This window comes from Spermophilus citellus (assembly GCF_964194105.1).
Source record: "Spermophilus citellus genome assembly, chromosome: 4".
NCBI classification, from domain to species: Eukaryota; Metazoa; Chordata; class Mammalia; order Rodentia; family Sciuridae; genus Spermophilus; species Spermophilus citellus.
This window is the reverse complement of record NC_138185.1, coordinates 108,490,001-108,505,165: the sequence shown is the minus strand read 5'-3', so window position 1 is coordinate 108,505,165 and position 15,165 is coordinate 108,490,001. Positions and strand designations below refer to the sequence as shown.

Below are 15,165 nucleotides of genomic sequence, written 5' to 3'. Positions count from 1 at the left end.
TGAGGCCCAGTTCAAGGCCATGCATAGAAGCAACAAGTTCAGATTCAGCTACCAACTCGTGAAAACTGACACACTCTATGCAGGCACTTTCATGTTTTGTTTTGTTTTTTCTTATTTAGAAACACTAAAAAATGCCATTTTAAAAAATTCCACTGTTTTTTATTTGTGAGAGTCTTCTGTACCTAGAACACTTTCAGAATGCACTTCCTAAGTCAAAATCAGATTTATTCTCTCCCTGCAGCCTTAGTTTTTAAAAATACTGATTCTAAGGTATCTCCCTTCCAAAAGCTACCTGTCTTCCACCAGAGGACATGCTGACTTCCAGACTGCCCTGAGAACCCTCATCAGTCAGTTTTTCAGTGTTGTGTTTTATTCCCATGAGCCTCCTGGAGCCTTCTGGTCTTGAGTGGGAGAGGGGCAGTGATGATAAAGGGTCCCAGATTGGCTGTGCACCTGCTTGCTTTTGCACAACCAGGACAGGAGATTGCTGGAGAATAAAGATGTCCATTTCATTGCCTGAGATTTCTCTTAACCAAAGTAATGTTGATTGACTCCACAAAGATCTGGGGAGATCCCTGGCAACAAGACATTGTAATAGGCTCCAAAGGGCTAGTTAAGTTTTACCATAAAGTTCATGAAGCCCTTGCTTAGAGAAAAAAAAAAAAAAAGATGTCCTGTATCCTTCGTCTACCCTGCCTGTTTGCCTACATGGGGGATTTAGAAGTGATTATCTTGATTTTAAATATTCTGTTTCTACAACTGTTTTAAGAAAATTTTATTTCCAAAGTCTGGGCTTCTGATTTTCATTGTTTACATCTCTGAAATTGAACATGAAACGTCATTAAAAAGGCTTCATAGAAAATTGTATGTGGAATCTCTGTGAAATTCTGGATTCTTTAATCAAATGCAATAAATTGAGTCCTTAGCCATTGTGGGAAGGAAAGAAGAAATTAGGAAAGATTATTTATATTTTAACATGGGTGTGACTGAACCCCCAGACTTGGAAGCAGTAAAAGAAGTAGGCCTATAGTTCATACACTTGGTACTAGATTAAAACATCAGAGGAAACTTTCATATTCATTAAGATATAACAACTGATTAAACAGCTACCCATTTATTAATGCCCATTACATACCTCTTTTTGGCAAATAAAAAAAGAATGAATTAGGACTATAATCAAAATAAATAGGACTGCTATTCCTTTAATAGGACAAAAAAATTACAGAAGCCTAAGCCATTATTTATGTGCTTATGGATTATATTTTGTGACATATTCAAATAGATATTTTAACAACTCATGTAATCCATGTTTATAATAGAATTGAGAAATGTAGATAAGCCAAAAGAGAAACATTCTTTTAATCCTGACCACTCTTCCCTACAAAATAATCACTGTTAACATTTTAGTAATATTCCTCAGACTTCTTTTCTATATATATATATATATATATATATATATATATATATATATATATAGACATATGCATAAGTATGTGTTCCTTTGTTAAATCAAAAGTAAAATCAATGGCTGATTGCCCAAATCCAGCCTGCTGCCACCAGAAAGCAAAGGGAGTGATTGGATCATATGGGAGGTGGGAAGGGGGTGGCTTTGCTCTTAAACTGTGATTTGTGTGTGTCTGTGCAAGCATGTTAAGCATTTCTTTGTCTTGTGTTCATTCACAGCTGTGATTAGTGCCCATCCCATCCATTCCCTCGATAACCCTCACCATCATTTCCACTCCAGCAGCCTCGCTTCTCCAGCTCGCAGTCATCTCTACCACCCGGGCAGCCCATGGCCCGTTGGCACATCCATGTCCCTTTCAGACAGGGCCAATTCCACAGGTGAGAGATGAGGATCAAGTCCAGATGAAAAGCATTCCAAAAGATGGCAAGCAGAAATGGGGAAGGACTTGCCCTACTTAGAAATTTTCAATATTATTTTATTTATCATAAAATAAATATTTTTCTGTAACTGACTTGAATTTGTTTCTGTAAAATTCACCCCATATTTCTCCCTAAGTTTTAAGTATTCAGTGCAAGGTGCCATTTTAGCAAAAACTCAAATCACATAAGCATCTCTTATTCCTTAAAACTTGCATCAATTCATTTTTTTACAACTTGTTTAATTTTTTTTTAATCCTCCAATTTGAAAGGAAAATTCATTCTAGGTGGTTTTTATATGCCAAAAGTTACCTTTGCCTCATAGTCACCTTAACTTTGGGAAAGTCCATAAGGCAGCTGTCAGATACTTCATAGACCAAAATAAGATAAGTTTTGGGGGATGGAGGGTACCAGCCACATTAAGTTTGTATTTACTGTAAATCTCAAGTTGCCTAATGGATTATGAAAATTGGCATGGATGCATATCTCTAAACCATAGATAAAAAATTAGCATAATGATGTGGGTTGTCTCTAATAAAGTACATTGCTAGACAAGCATGTCCAGTTTGGAAATCTTAAGAAATAGCATTATCAGTTTTAAGAAGGAAATAATGAAGGTGAGGGGACAGAAAAATGGAATAAACATTTTTATTCCTCATTAATTGCAAATTAATTTCCCCTTTCAGTTTTAAACTGCAAATATATACTATCCCCATCTTTTGAAACTTACCTATTAATAGTTATTATATTAGTTGTAGAGCTGAGTTTTAGTGGTTCTGGGAAATAAGGAAATTTCAAGTGAGTGTCATTTTAAAAGAGCCTCAAAACTTCGTGCTTAGAAGTTTTGGTTGCCACTGACATCCTCCTCTTCCTAAATTTTGATCAATCTTAAATATACCTAGAGCATCAAATAAAGGAAAGGACTTTATTAAGAGATGTCTGATAACTTCTAATATTATCTAATCCCAGAACTGTTACCGGGTTTAAAGAATACTGCTTGAACATGCATCTAAATTTGACCTTTCTAGAATTTCCCTACAAATCCAGGTTTCGGGTTCTGCCTTTAGGGAAAGATGGTCCCCAGGATAGATAATTATTCCATTCAGCTGGATGGAGAATCAAGGTCTCCCTCATAGCCACAGTCTCAAATAGAACAAAGAACCAGAAAGCAGTCCTCCAAACCTGCTCTTAGGAAGGTTTTTATGCCCAACTCTGCTTCTTTACTTTGAAGGCTGAGGAATCGCATTCTAGGATACCGGGCTGAGTAGCTGGCAGGCTCTCCCAGTGAGGTGAGCCACCTCCTACCTCGTCCTGGACTAGGAAGGAATTGGGAGCCCAAGAGATGGCTCCCACCAGGCCCTCATTTAAGTGGTAAAAGTTCCCTTCTGTGTGGACCAAAATAGAAAGTGAAGAGGGGGTGGGGAAAGCAGTGATTTGCATTACTAAAGGATTCCTTACTTAAATGACAGAAAGAATAAAAGAAAGTAAAACTAAAGAGATAGACTCACTGAAGATCAATTTGAAAAATAGTGCCAGTATCTAGAAATGGTCCAAGCTTTCTTGCTGTGGTTTTTCCACACACCTTTATGTCTCTAGAGCTCCAAGTATTACCACAGCCCTGGACATGGGGCCTGGCCAGACAGTCCTGCTCCAAAAGTATTTACCATGTCATTGCCACTTGACATAGGAAGATCACTTCCTACTTGATTAAGCACTAGATCACTGGGAACTTTATGTGCCTGAAACAACTCTGAGAGATAATTAAGGAACTAGGCCTCTCACCAAAGCAAATATTTCAGTCATAGCCTAGTGTCTGAGTAAGCCAGTGATGTTGGACAATATCCAGGAGCCACCCTCACAGAGAATACTTGGTGCCCCCTAGAGTTGGACAAGGTAGCCCTGGTCTGTGGCAGTGGCCAGGGAGCTAATTCATATAGACAACTCTATTTTCCTTTCTCACTTCTCTTTATCATTTCTTCCAGTACTTGCTGACATGGTCAGGACTTAAACCCACTATCCTCTCTCCTCCTCCCTATTTCTCTTCTTAACCAATTCCCACCTGGGCCAGGATCACACAGTGATTAGCAGTTCTCTAGCTATGGTGATGGCTGGCTTGAGCAAATTGAACAGTAACATCCTCAACACGGCCCTTACAAAGCTGAGAAGGGACCTGGAACTAGAGGGATTATCATAGACAGGCATACGTAGGAGGGCATGTTTGTCCTTCATCCCTGGGACCCAAGGCCTTTAGGTTGTAGCCTGTCTTCTCATAGCCCATAAACAGATTCATTACTGCCTCACAAAGGCAGAGAAGTATATTGGATTTCTACAGGTTGCTGATTGCATTTCTTTTAAGATTGAGGACTTTAGTGTCTTATGACTGATGCAGCCTGTTGCCCAGACTGGTGTCCTTCATATCTCTTCCAGATGCAGCAGTAGTCCATCCTACTCACACTGTGTGAAAGTCTTCCTCAGATAGTCCTCCTGGCCTTGGTGCTGCTTCTGCCCCACCCCCAGGGCAGGGACATGTGGCATCAGGCAGGAAAGATAGTAATTGCATGTGGTTCTTCAGAGCCTGGGCATGGGAGTCAGGGTGCAGGGATTCAGATTCTGCCATGCTGGTTCTATGTCTGTGGCAACTGCTTATTTACTTCCATGTCACATGGTGCCTGGCCTGGAGTAAACACTCAGTGATCTACAAAGAAAAAAACACTCTCAGTTATTCAGGTACTGCGTTCAGCACTTTTCATACATCTCAATTACTCCTCAGTGAATTATAAGTTATTCTACCTGTTTTGTAGATGGAGAAACTAAGACAGATTTGACAACTTTGCCAAATCTAGAGTGCAAGCCTGTCAGACTCCACTGTGCTGCCTTCAGGAGAATTCTGTGTCTACTTCACATGCTTAAAGATTGTTACCATTTTCTTCCTGAGTCTCCTCTTTTCCAGGCTAATCTACCCCTATTTCTTTCTCTGGACCAAATCACCCTTCATTTGGCACAATTTTTTTTCTCTCCTGTACTAGGGATTGAACCTAGGTCCTCAAGCATGCTAGGCAAGTGCTTTACCACTGAGCCACATCCCCAGCCAGGACATGATCTTAAAGCTGTGTGTAGATCTCTGAACTGTTTAGTTGTCCATTCCTCTCTTGAACTATGGGATTTTTGCCCTAGTGAGGCCAAAGCCATTTGTGGTCCCCAGTGACCATGTAAGGCCTGTGGCATTGGCCTTTCCTTCAGTAACCACCAGGCCTTGCCAGCAGAGCTGACTCCTGTCAAGTACCTGACCAGCCTTGGTGACCTGCCCCGAGCACTGACACCAGGCCAGCCTCTTTATCTCAGACATACTATACTGATCATCAAGGTCCTTAAGACATGCTCATCTACAGAAAGCCAGTCTGTAAGCCTTATCAATGAGTGAAATTTAAAATTTTCTTTTATACCAATATAGACAATGGTTTCAGGAACCTTTTTTTGTGTTCCATAATAAGTACTGAGGAGAACTTTAAATCTTTAAGATTGTGACCACTTAGCTGTGCAGGTGAAAAAAAAAATTGGAACAATTGGTTGAGGATAGGAGTTTGGGACTTTTGGTCTGTTCTAGCCTTGGCTGTGGTGCTAATCTATGTTCCCTGGGTCTAGCACTGGTCCCAAGTGCTTACTGAGCTAGTTTAAGGGACTTCTAGAAGTAGCCAAAACCCTACACATTTAATGGTTAAAAAAAAATGCTAACATTTAGGCTTTCCTGCTGTAGAATCTGTTCGAAATACTCCCAGCACTGACACCATGCCAGCCTCCTCATCTCAGACATGCTGTACTGATCATCAGGATCCTGAAGGTGCTACCAGCTCCTCTTACTTGGCCAGCTCCCAGGAGGAAGATTCAGGGCAGAGTCTTCCCACAGCCCATGTTCGTCCTTCCCACCCATTAAAGAGCTTCGCTGTGCCAGCAATCCCACCCCCAGGACCTCCCACCTATGATCCTGCATTGCCAAGCACACCATTATTATCCCAGCAAGGTGAGTGAGACTAGCAGCACCACTGGAGGGACCCTTTGACTCAGGCTTGGGACAGAAGTAACCACTTATATGGAGAACAACAAAGCAAATCCTCAGACTTTTCCCAGCAATTTATAGTGTGGTATTGTCCCATTCAGGGAGCAATGGGCTCCCCTCCTTTGGGAATGCTTACAAATCAGAATAATGTTTTGTGCAACAAAGACTGACTTTTTGAATTGTGTTTTATGTTGGTAAAACCCAGTGACTTGGGTCTGAGAAACAGATCCAATCTCCCCAGCCCCCTGGAATTCCTCACTTCATAAGGTGCATATGAGCTGGACCAGTGCCAGGGAGGCCAGGCACTGAAACAAGAAGGAGCCTTAGGACAAGGAGAGGAACTTTGTAGAAGGGAGGTCATTTGCCCAAGTTCACAGAGCTCAACCGCAGAACCTTGCCCCTTTTTTTCTACTCTTCCATATCATTATCATTCTTTTTTTTTTTTTTTTTTTTTTGTACCAGGGATTGAACCCAGGAGTGTAAGGGGTACGTAAACACTAAGCCACATCCCCAGCCCTTTTTATTTTTAAATATTTTTTTAGTTATCAATAGACCTCTATTTTATTTCTTTATATGCAGTGCTGAGAATTGAATCCAGTGCCTCATACATGCTAGGCAAGCACTTATCACTGAACCACAAACCCAGCCCCCACTCCGGTCCTTTTTAAAATTTAAAAAAAAAAATACCTTTATTTTATTTATTTATTTTTATGTGGTGCTAAGGATCAAACCCAGGGCCCTCACACGTGCTAGGCCAGTGCTCTACCACTGAGCCAGAACCCCAGTCCCCCTTTTTCAAATATTTTATTTAGACACGGGGTCTCACTGAGTTGCTGAGGCTGGCTTTCAACTCACAGTCCTCCTGCCTCAGCCTCCTGAGCCTCTGGGATTACAGGCGTGTACCATCATGCCTGACTTATTGTCTGTCTTGATGGTTTATGTCAGAGTAGGTCTATGATTCTCAAACTTCTCTGGTCTCAGGACCTCTTTATATCTTAAAAGCCATCAAGAATGCAGAAAACTTTTTTCACAAAGGTTATATCTACTAATATTTACCATATTAGAAATTAAAACCAAGTTATTTTAAATATTCATGTAAAAATAGCAGTCATGTTAAGATAAATAGCACATTTTAATGAAAAATAACTTTTTCTAAAAAATAGTGAGAAAAATTTCATTGTCCTGTATTTTTTTTCAAATCTCTTTTATGTCTGGTGTTAGATTCTTTTGTCTGCTTCTGTATTCAGTCTGTTGCATATGTCATTTGGTTGAAATATAAGAAGAAAATCTCAGGCTGGGATTGTGGCTCAGCGGTAGAGTGCTCACCTAGCACGTGCGAGGCCCTGGGTTCAATCCTCAGCAACACATAAAATAATTAAATAAAATAAAGGTATTGTGTCCAAGTACAACTAAAAAATAAATATTTTTTTACAAAAAAAAAAAAAGAAGAAAATTTGGCCTTACAGGTAGAAAGTAGTCTTCTCTCAGCCAACTACATTATCTTTATAGATAATTGTGGGTATTCTTTTTGATACTATAGCAAAACTCAAGTTGTAGTTTCTTAAAGACTGGCTTGTAATGTGGAATCTGAAACCACATCCATGAAGTTTTCATACTCTGTTCCATTAGAATCCACTAGCCTGTTTGCATTTTGAATGCATAATACTGAAACATCACACATGGGTCATTTGGAGAATAGTGGTTCATTAGCATACACAAATCCTCCAAACATTGATATACTTCATTCATCAGTATCTGAAAACATTCATTAATATCACCAGGTTTGTAACCATTAAAGAAGCTATCAGATTCGATGGCAGATAAACATTTTTCAAAATTGTAATTTTCATCTAAAACTTGAATTTATCATTGACAGTAAACACATTACTTTGTTCAATTTCTAGAAAATATCTTAATGACCAACCCATTTGTCAGTCCATCTTTGAACAAATGGTGTACCATGATGAGACCAGCAGTTTAGCTCACAGCTCAGTCTGTCACTTTCTTTAAGATCACATCATACTTGATATACAACAGAAGTACTTTCTCCATTTTTTCCATTTTGTCACAAAACATTTAAAAGCCGTGTAATCAAGGGTCAAGATTTAATAAGATAAATAATTTAAGTGCATGTCCATGAATGACTTTACTGTTTGATGCCACTGTCTGAATTAGTGCTAAGACTCCAGTAGTGTTTGCTTTCATATCCTCAGTGCAAAAGCAGCATAGGAAAAAGGAAAATGATATCTTTGTGGTATTATGAAAAGTTTGGCCTCCCAGACATTCTGCAAGAAGTCTGTGGACCTCTACACTTTGAGACTAAGATATTAATTTTCTGAAGCTAATGGAATATTTTCTCTCAACTCTTAAATTTCTGCTGCCTCTCTCCTTCCCTCTTGTTCCAGTAACTTTTCAGAGCAGGATTCCTGCACTGAGCCTATGTATGTACATCCCTCACCCTAAAGCAGTGTCTGAATCTGGATTTTAGGTGGTGCCTTCCTGAGGTCTGGGGATGCAGCCTTTGCTACAACCTGACAGTGCCTTTTTCCCCCTCAGCTCTGAACCATCACATCCACTCAGTGAAGACAGCTTCCATTGGAACTTTAGGAAGGAGCCGGCCTCCTATGCCAGTGGTTGTTCCAAGTGCCCCTGAAGTACAGGAGACCACAAGGATGCTGGAAGACTCTGAGAGTGTAAGTTTACACAGCAGTCAGCCCAGCCAGGATGTCTAGGCACGCACCCAAAGGCCTTCAAGCATGGTGTTCAAGCTGATACTGTATGTAGACCTAGACCTCACTGCCCAGTGGCAGGAAGAAGAGTTAGTCATTTGTTCATTTGTATTTTGAGCATCTCCTCCAAGCTAGGAATGTGCTGAAGGTTTGGTCTGCTTTCTGTCTCATGCCCATTCTGGTGTGTCTTAAATTAGCTTATCATACCCCTCAGCTAGTCATACACACCTGCCATCCTCTCAATTTGTCCCTCCTGCCTGGCCCTTTCTTCTTGCTTTAAATGCAGCATGAGTTCTTTCACCCCTCAATTCTGCTCTGTAACCTTTCTAAGGATACTGGAGAAGGTGCTTGAGAGGTTGCTCTCGAAACAAACTGATCTGGTCTTTCCTAGATCTTTCACTCTCAAATCCCAATAAATAGTTGGTGCAATGGCATACTCCTGTAATCCATCCACTTGGGAGGCTGATATAGGAGGATCACAAGTATTAGGAGAATAGTGGTTCACTAGCATACACAAATCCTCCAAACATTGATATACTTAGTGAGTCCTTGTCTCAAAAACAAAAAGAGCTAGAATGTAGTTCAGTAGAAGAGCAACCCTTGGTTCAAGCCCTAGTACCAGAAAAAAAAAATCCAATAAATATGTCTACCTCTGCATTTCCGGGTACAGGATTCTTTAGAGGAAAAGTTGGGCCCAGAGAACAAGGGACATACTAACTGTCCTGACTGTGGCAAAGACCTAGAAGGGGCAAGTAGTGGGGCCTTTGGCTCATGAGGTCATTGTGAACTGGGGAACGTGTGCTGAGAAAAGGGACATTGTACAGTGTCAAGAAATGACATCTTAGTGGCTTTGGATACAACCTGCTACCTCTGATTCTTCTGAGCCAGCTTGAGTTTCAGTGTGCCAGTCCAATAGGATAATTTTACCACTCACCACTTGATTATCTGACCCCTCTCTCTGGGCTCTCCTTCTTGGACAGTTCCTCAGATAATGCCCAGTGACAGTGTTCTCCTTTCCATAGAGCTATGAACCAGATGAGCTGACCAAAGAGATGGCCCACCTGGAAGGACTAATGAAGGACCTAAATGCCATCACGACAGCATGACAACCTTCGCCAGGCCAGGACTCCATGCTTGAGTCTAGAAGTCTTGGAACTTAGCCTTGAAAACAAGGAATTGTACAGAGTACGAGAGGACAGCACTTGAGAACAGAGTGAGACAGCAGACCAGCCACCACCCCCGCATGGAACTAGCTCCAGGCACGGCCACCTGCCTTCTTCTGGCCAGCCTGGAAGATGCCTGCATTGGGGCAGCTTCCCTTTGCCTGCTGATACCATGCAGGACTGGGCACCATGGGCCAAAATTTTGTGTCCAGGGAAGAGGCGAGGAGTACAACCTGCATTTCACTTTGTGATCAGGCTGTGTCTTCGTGCTGCAACTGCATCAACTTGATGGAGTGTAGACATTGGCATTATGTACAATTTTATTTGAGTCTATTTTATTTTACCTTAAAAAAATATGATCCAAAACCAAGGAAGTCCATGGTGTTTTCCACAAGTGGTTGACATTTGACTGCTTATTCCAATTACTTACGGAAAGTCATTGACAGTGTGGGTTGTTGCAGGGGTTGGCTTGTTTTTGGTTTGGTTTTTATTTTTTAATTCTGAGACATCGCATCCTCTACCAGCTGTTAATCCATCACTTTGAGGGGGAGGAAATGTTGCATTGCTGTTTGTAAGCTTTTTTATTATTTTTTTATTATAATTATTAAAGGCCTGACTTTCTCCTCTCATCACTGTGAGATTACAGATCTATTTGAATGAAATGTAACATGAAAAGACTTGTTTGTTGTTTTCTGTGCAGATTCAGTATTGGGGTGGGGGCTGGGGGTTGGGAATAGGAAATGGAAGGGCTGCTGTGGTCCTGTGAATGTTCCAGTCATTGTACTTTCTTCCAGAAGCCTGCAGAGAATGGAAGCATCTTCTTTTTTGTCCTTTTCTGGTATATCCGTCTTATTGTCCCTACATTGCAACTGCAGTTTTGTTTGGATGTAGTTAAAAATTCTGTGCAATAGGTGGGTGTGGGGATTTTGCTGCCCTGTGTCTTGATCATGTCCTGGTGGGAATGTCCATGCTGAGGTCCCTGGTGCTGTTCCTCATGGAGTGATGCCAAGTATAGCAAGAGCCTGGCCCTGTTCCTGGATGTCAGAGAGCACAGGATAGAGACCCTTTGCTGCTGCTGACGGTGGTTCCCTTGAGGAGGCTGGAGGTTAAGAAAGGAGCTTTGTTTCCACATGGGACTCCTGCTTCTTGGTGCCTGTCATCAGCTAGGCCAGCTCTCACTTCTACACTGCAGGGCCCCTTCTGAAAAAGCATCATCAAGGCCGAGGCAAGGCAGGTCTGTCAACATAATTCTGCAAGTAGGAAACGAAGAAAGACAGTGGAGAGAACATCAGCAGAGGCAGCTGTCCCCTCCATCCCAGCAGCATATGTCCAGGTCTCAGCCATACACAGAAGCCTTTGCGTTTGCAAAAAGTTGTTGTCTTTCCTTAAAAAGGTAGGGGCTGAGGTGTATACTCATTTCTTTAAGATTAAGAATATGTAATGAAAAGTACAGGACTGAGCCTTGGGCATCTTCTCCCCAACAAATCCCCAGGACACCACATGGAAGGCAGTGAAAGAAGGCAGCTGGGGCTTGGGTGCTGTAGCCAACAAAACTGCTCAGAGCCAGGCGCAGTGGTGCACACCTGTCATCCTAGGCTAAAGCAGAAGGATCACAAATTTGAGGCCAGCCTCGGTAACTTAGCAGGACCCTGTCTCAATAAATAGGGCTGGGGATGTGGCAGTGCTAAAGCACTCCTGGGTTCACTCCCCAGTAACCCCCCCCCAAAAAAAACCCTGCTGACCACCAGTGGGGCTCCAGCCCCCTATTCCAGGTCCCTGAGCCCTGCCCAGGCCTCATGAGTGCCCCCACAGGTTACAGGTGTGCCACCGACCTTTGATCATGGGTTATTTTACCCTTTTTAGAGCTTATTACACATTTGCTTTTCTACAACGTAAACTCCGTATTTATGATTTAGGGGGCAATGAGAAGTGCAGTGCTGGAACTCCTGCTGCCACAGAGCTGTCACGGCACGGTGCCTGGCAGGACTCAGGAAACCAGTGCATTTCAGCTGGTCCTGAAGAGAGCAGTGAGAGCTTTCTGGCCCCCAGTAGGGCTAGATTCCCCCAAAACTGTCTTACCTTTTGCCCAAAAAACATGCTCAGTATTGAGGGCATTCCCTCCCATGAACCCTGACACTTCTGTTACCTCAGGGCCTTGGTACCTGGATACTGCCACAGAATTGGGGTGGGGTGGGGGAGGGACCTATTTTTAAATGAAATAACTGTTCAAAGTTGGGGGATTTTTTAAAGTTAAGAAAAAGGAAAGCTATTCTGTATTGCACCTTTCACAATTGAATACATTTTCTTACATTTTCCTGTGGTTTTTGAAACTAAACCATTGTGTGTCTTGTGTCCTAGTTGAGCTGCGGCTCAGCAGCTTCCTTCAGGAGGATGTGGAGCAAATGTGTCTGTTGCCTTGCAGCCTGCTGGAGGGTCCTGGAGGACTGCTGGACTGGGTTCTGTATACATTTGTTTGGCCTTTTCTGTAGTTGATGCTGTAAACTCTATGGCTTTTTAAAAACAATTTCATGTTTTTATTTAGTATTGGAAACCCAATACACTTTTTTAATCCAATCAAACTCTGGTCTGGTCAAATAGTTATTTTCCCAATTCAGGGGCCCCCTGTACCCCAACTTCCGATAGGCCTCCCTGTTCCCCTTGCAACTATAAAGCCAGAAGTTCCCAGGGGGACCCAAGGAGGGGTGGCATATAATCCAGGAGATGTCTGACCATCCACCAGCCCCAAAGATGAGTTTTGTCCCTGTCCTTGCCCTTTCCCCAGCTATTGCTGTTCTACAAGGACCAAGGCCTCAGGAATGGCAAATGACACCTAAGCAGCAACCCTAAGTGGCATACATGCCAGGTGACTACCACACAGCTCATTCTGTGCCACAGTGGGCTGCCCTTCCCACTCCCGACTCACCATTCTTGGATGCCTGACACCAGGGGCAGAGGTCTGTAGGGAGGCTGCCTTTGCCAGGCTACCTTACCTTCTCGCTGCATTCACTCCAAGACTCCTTGTGTTGGCCTAAATTCTGGGCTACAAATAGTGGAGCCCACAATCGCCACAGGCTCACTGCCATCCATGAGGTTGCAGCAGAGTGCAGGCTGTCTGGAGCACAGCGTGCCTCTGCCCCCGTGTCCACCTGCCCTGCTGCCAGCCTGTACTTACGGAAACCCAGGTCCCACCATCCCTATAAGCTGTGTCCAAGTCTGATCTCCCCGAGCTCCGCATCTGCTTGTCTGCCACAGCCTCCAGGTCTAGAGCCCTGCCTCCTGGTACACCTACTGCTCTAGCACTCAAGGATGCTCCTGAGACCATTCATCTTGCACATGGATGCCCTCTTCACTGCCACTCCAGTGCAACCACCGCAGCGCCTGTCTGCGCTGCCACCTCTGCATCCCTAGGTGGCGCTCTTGGCACATTTTACAGTGATGGCTCTGTCGGAGAGCCTGTGGGCTTTGGGGACAAGAGAGTTTCTCATTCCTTTTGGAACACCTAATGCTGAAGCAGTTTCTGACAATGGCTGACACTCATCTCTTGGATGAGTCCCAAGGACTCCTGGCTGGAGTGTGTTGGAAGTCTTCCAGCCGGTCCCCCTCCCCGCCCTTCCAGGGATTTCTATCAGTCCCTAGTGTTCTGATGCCAGGACCCTCCCATGTCAGCAACAGGGACCCTCTGACAAGCTGGGGTGAACTCAAAGATAACAATGACCTACCTGCCTGGTAATGACCTTTCTTGGAGTCCTAAGAATGTTGATGCCAAGACTACCTTGATGCTGGGAACTAAGACAAGGATGTCCTGCAGCTTGGTTCTCAGATGAGCGACATGGGCAAGGCTGGATACAAAGAAGAAACACCTCCCTCCACCCCTGTTTTCAGCCCTTCCCAATTTTAGTCACCTTCCTGCCAGGTAGGAAGAGCACTATCAGTAGAAACAAGGGCAGCAATAAACAAGCCACCGGTAGATGGCCTGTGGGGGCATGGGCAGGACACAGACAAGCAGGGAGCCGAGAGGGACCACCCCTGACCACACAGACAAAAGGAGCCCAGACAGCAGGTCCCAGATTCTTGGTCTTGGGGTTCCAGCTATCAAAGCAGGGAGCACCAGGGTGCTGGGGGAGAGGTGGGAGATAGTAGTTGAGGAAGATAATACTTGAAATTTTTCATATGCAGTGTTAAGTGTTATTAAGACACAGTTACCCTTCAGCCTGATGGCCTCATCCATGTCAGGATACCCTTCTACTCAACTAGGAGCTTCATGGAGCTGGGAAATGAAAAGGGGCCGAGTTCAGAGAAGTTTAGCAGGATCATTTGCTGCATTTGAGAAGAAAGGTTAAGAATTTCCCAAAACAGTTGGAGGGTGGGCAGCTGGTACCTTCCCCAAGGTGGCAAGAGGATTTGGGGCCACATGGGAAAGTGCCTCCAGAAGGAAATGGCTGGCCTTGAGGCTTTCCAAAGATCTGTTAAATGGGATGATCTGAAAGATGACTTAATGCTGTTGGCACTTCTATGAGGTAGACTCCCTTCAACTCCCCAAGTCTTGTTTAACACCTGCCTCATGCACAGGCTTTTCATGAGCTGTAGGTCACTACCCCAGATGGAGAAAAGAGCCCCTGGCCCACGCGGCAGAGGGACCATGAGTCTGGCATGTGCAAACAAGCCATAAACAGAATTGGTTGATTGGAAGCAGGAGCTCAGAGCCCAAAGTGACCAGACCCAGCTAAGCTGAGAATCCACAGAAATTTAGGGGGCAGAGGAGAGGGCACAAGACCTGTCATGGGCTCCAGTCAACCTCATCCAGATTTAACAAGGCATCTACTATCTGGGTTGTCATCATATTACACTGTCACATCCTCCCTCCCAGGTCCTGGAGCAGAGCCCCATTGCCTAGTTGCTAGGTACCTGTACTCACTGACAACTCTACTGTCTCCCAAAGTGGAGATCTGGGAGCTGTTCTAAGCTCTTCCCTTAACACCACAAAACATTGCTCAGCAAATCCTGCCAGTTCTTGCTCTCAAGGGTCCCCTAGAGCACCTCCTCGTCTTTTAGGCAAGCCCTTGATGGACCCCCTGCCTCAGTCTCATTGGCGACTTCCACACAATTGCCCAGGTGCCTTTTCTAACTTAAATTAGCTATATCTCCCCTGCCCAATACCATGCATGAGGAGCCTGGATCTATTCTTGAACACAAAATGATGGATCGGGCACCCATAAGCAAAGTTGCCTAGAAATGGCGGAAGAACCCACTGATAGACATTCTAGATTACCACACAGAGGGGACACTGGCCAGGCACTGTGGCACAGGACTGTAACTCAGAAACTTTGCAAAACACCAA

The 15,165-nt window shown here is 43.7% G+C and overlaps 1 protein-coding gene across 8 annotated transcripts in view; it reads left to right on the top strand.

The window, feature by feature from the left end:
- Positions 1–12,400, top strand: part of NEO1 (neogenin 1) — a 229,106-nt gene extending 216,706 nt beyond the window's left edge. For 4 of the 8 annotated variants that reach the window (XM_081292167.1, XM_081292165.1, XM_081292168.1 and 1 more), the window contains exons 25-28: positions 1,684–1,842; positions 5,636–5,899; positions 8,492–8,628; positions 9,687–12,400. In XM_081292167.1, the coding sequence (XP_081148293.1) occupies positions 1,684–1,842; positions 5,636–5,899; positions 8,492–8,628; positions 9,687–9,770 (644 nt within the window). In that variant the 3' untranslated portion in view covers positions 9,771–12,400. The remainder of the gene's footprint in view (positions 1–1,683; positions 1,843–5,635; positions 5,900–8,491; positions 8,629–9,686) is intronic. The other 4 variants (XM_081292172.1, XM_081292169.1, XM_081292170.1 and 1 more) reach the window with 2 other exon arrangements.
- The last annotated feature ends 2,765 nt before the right edge of the window (positions 12,401–15,165 follow it).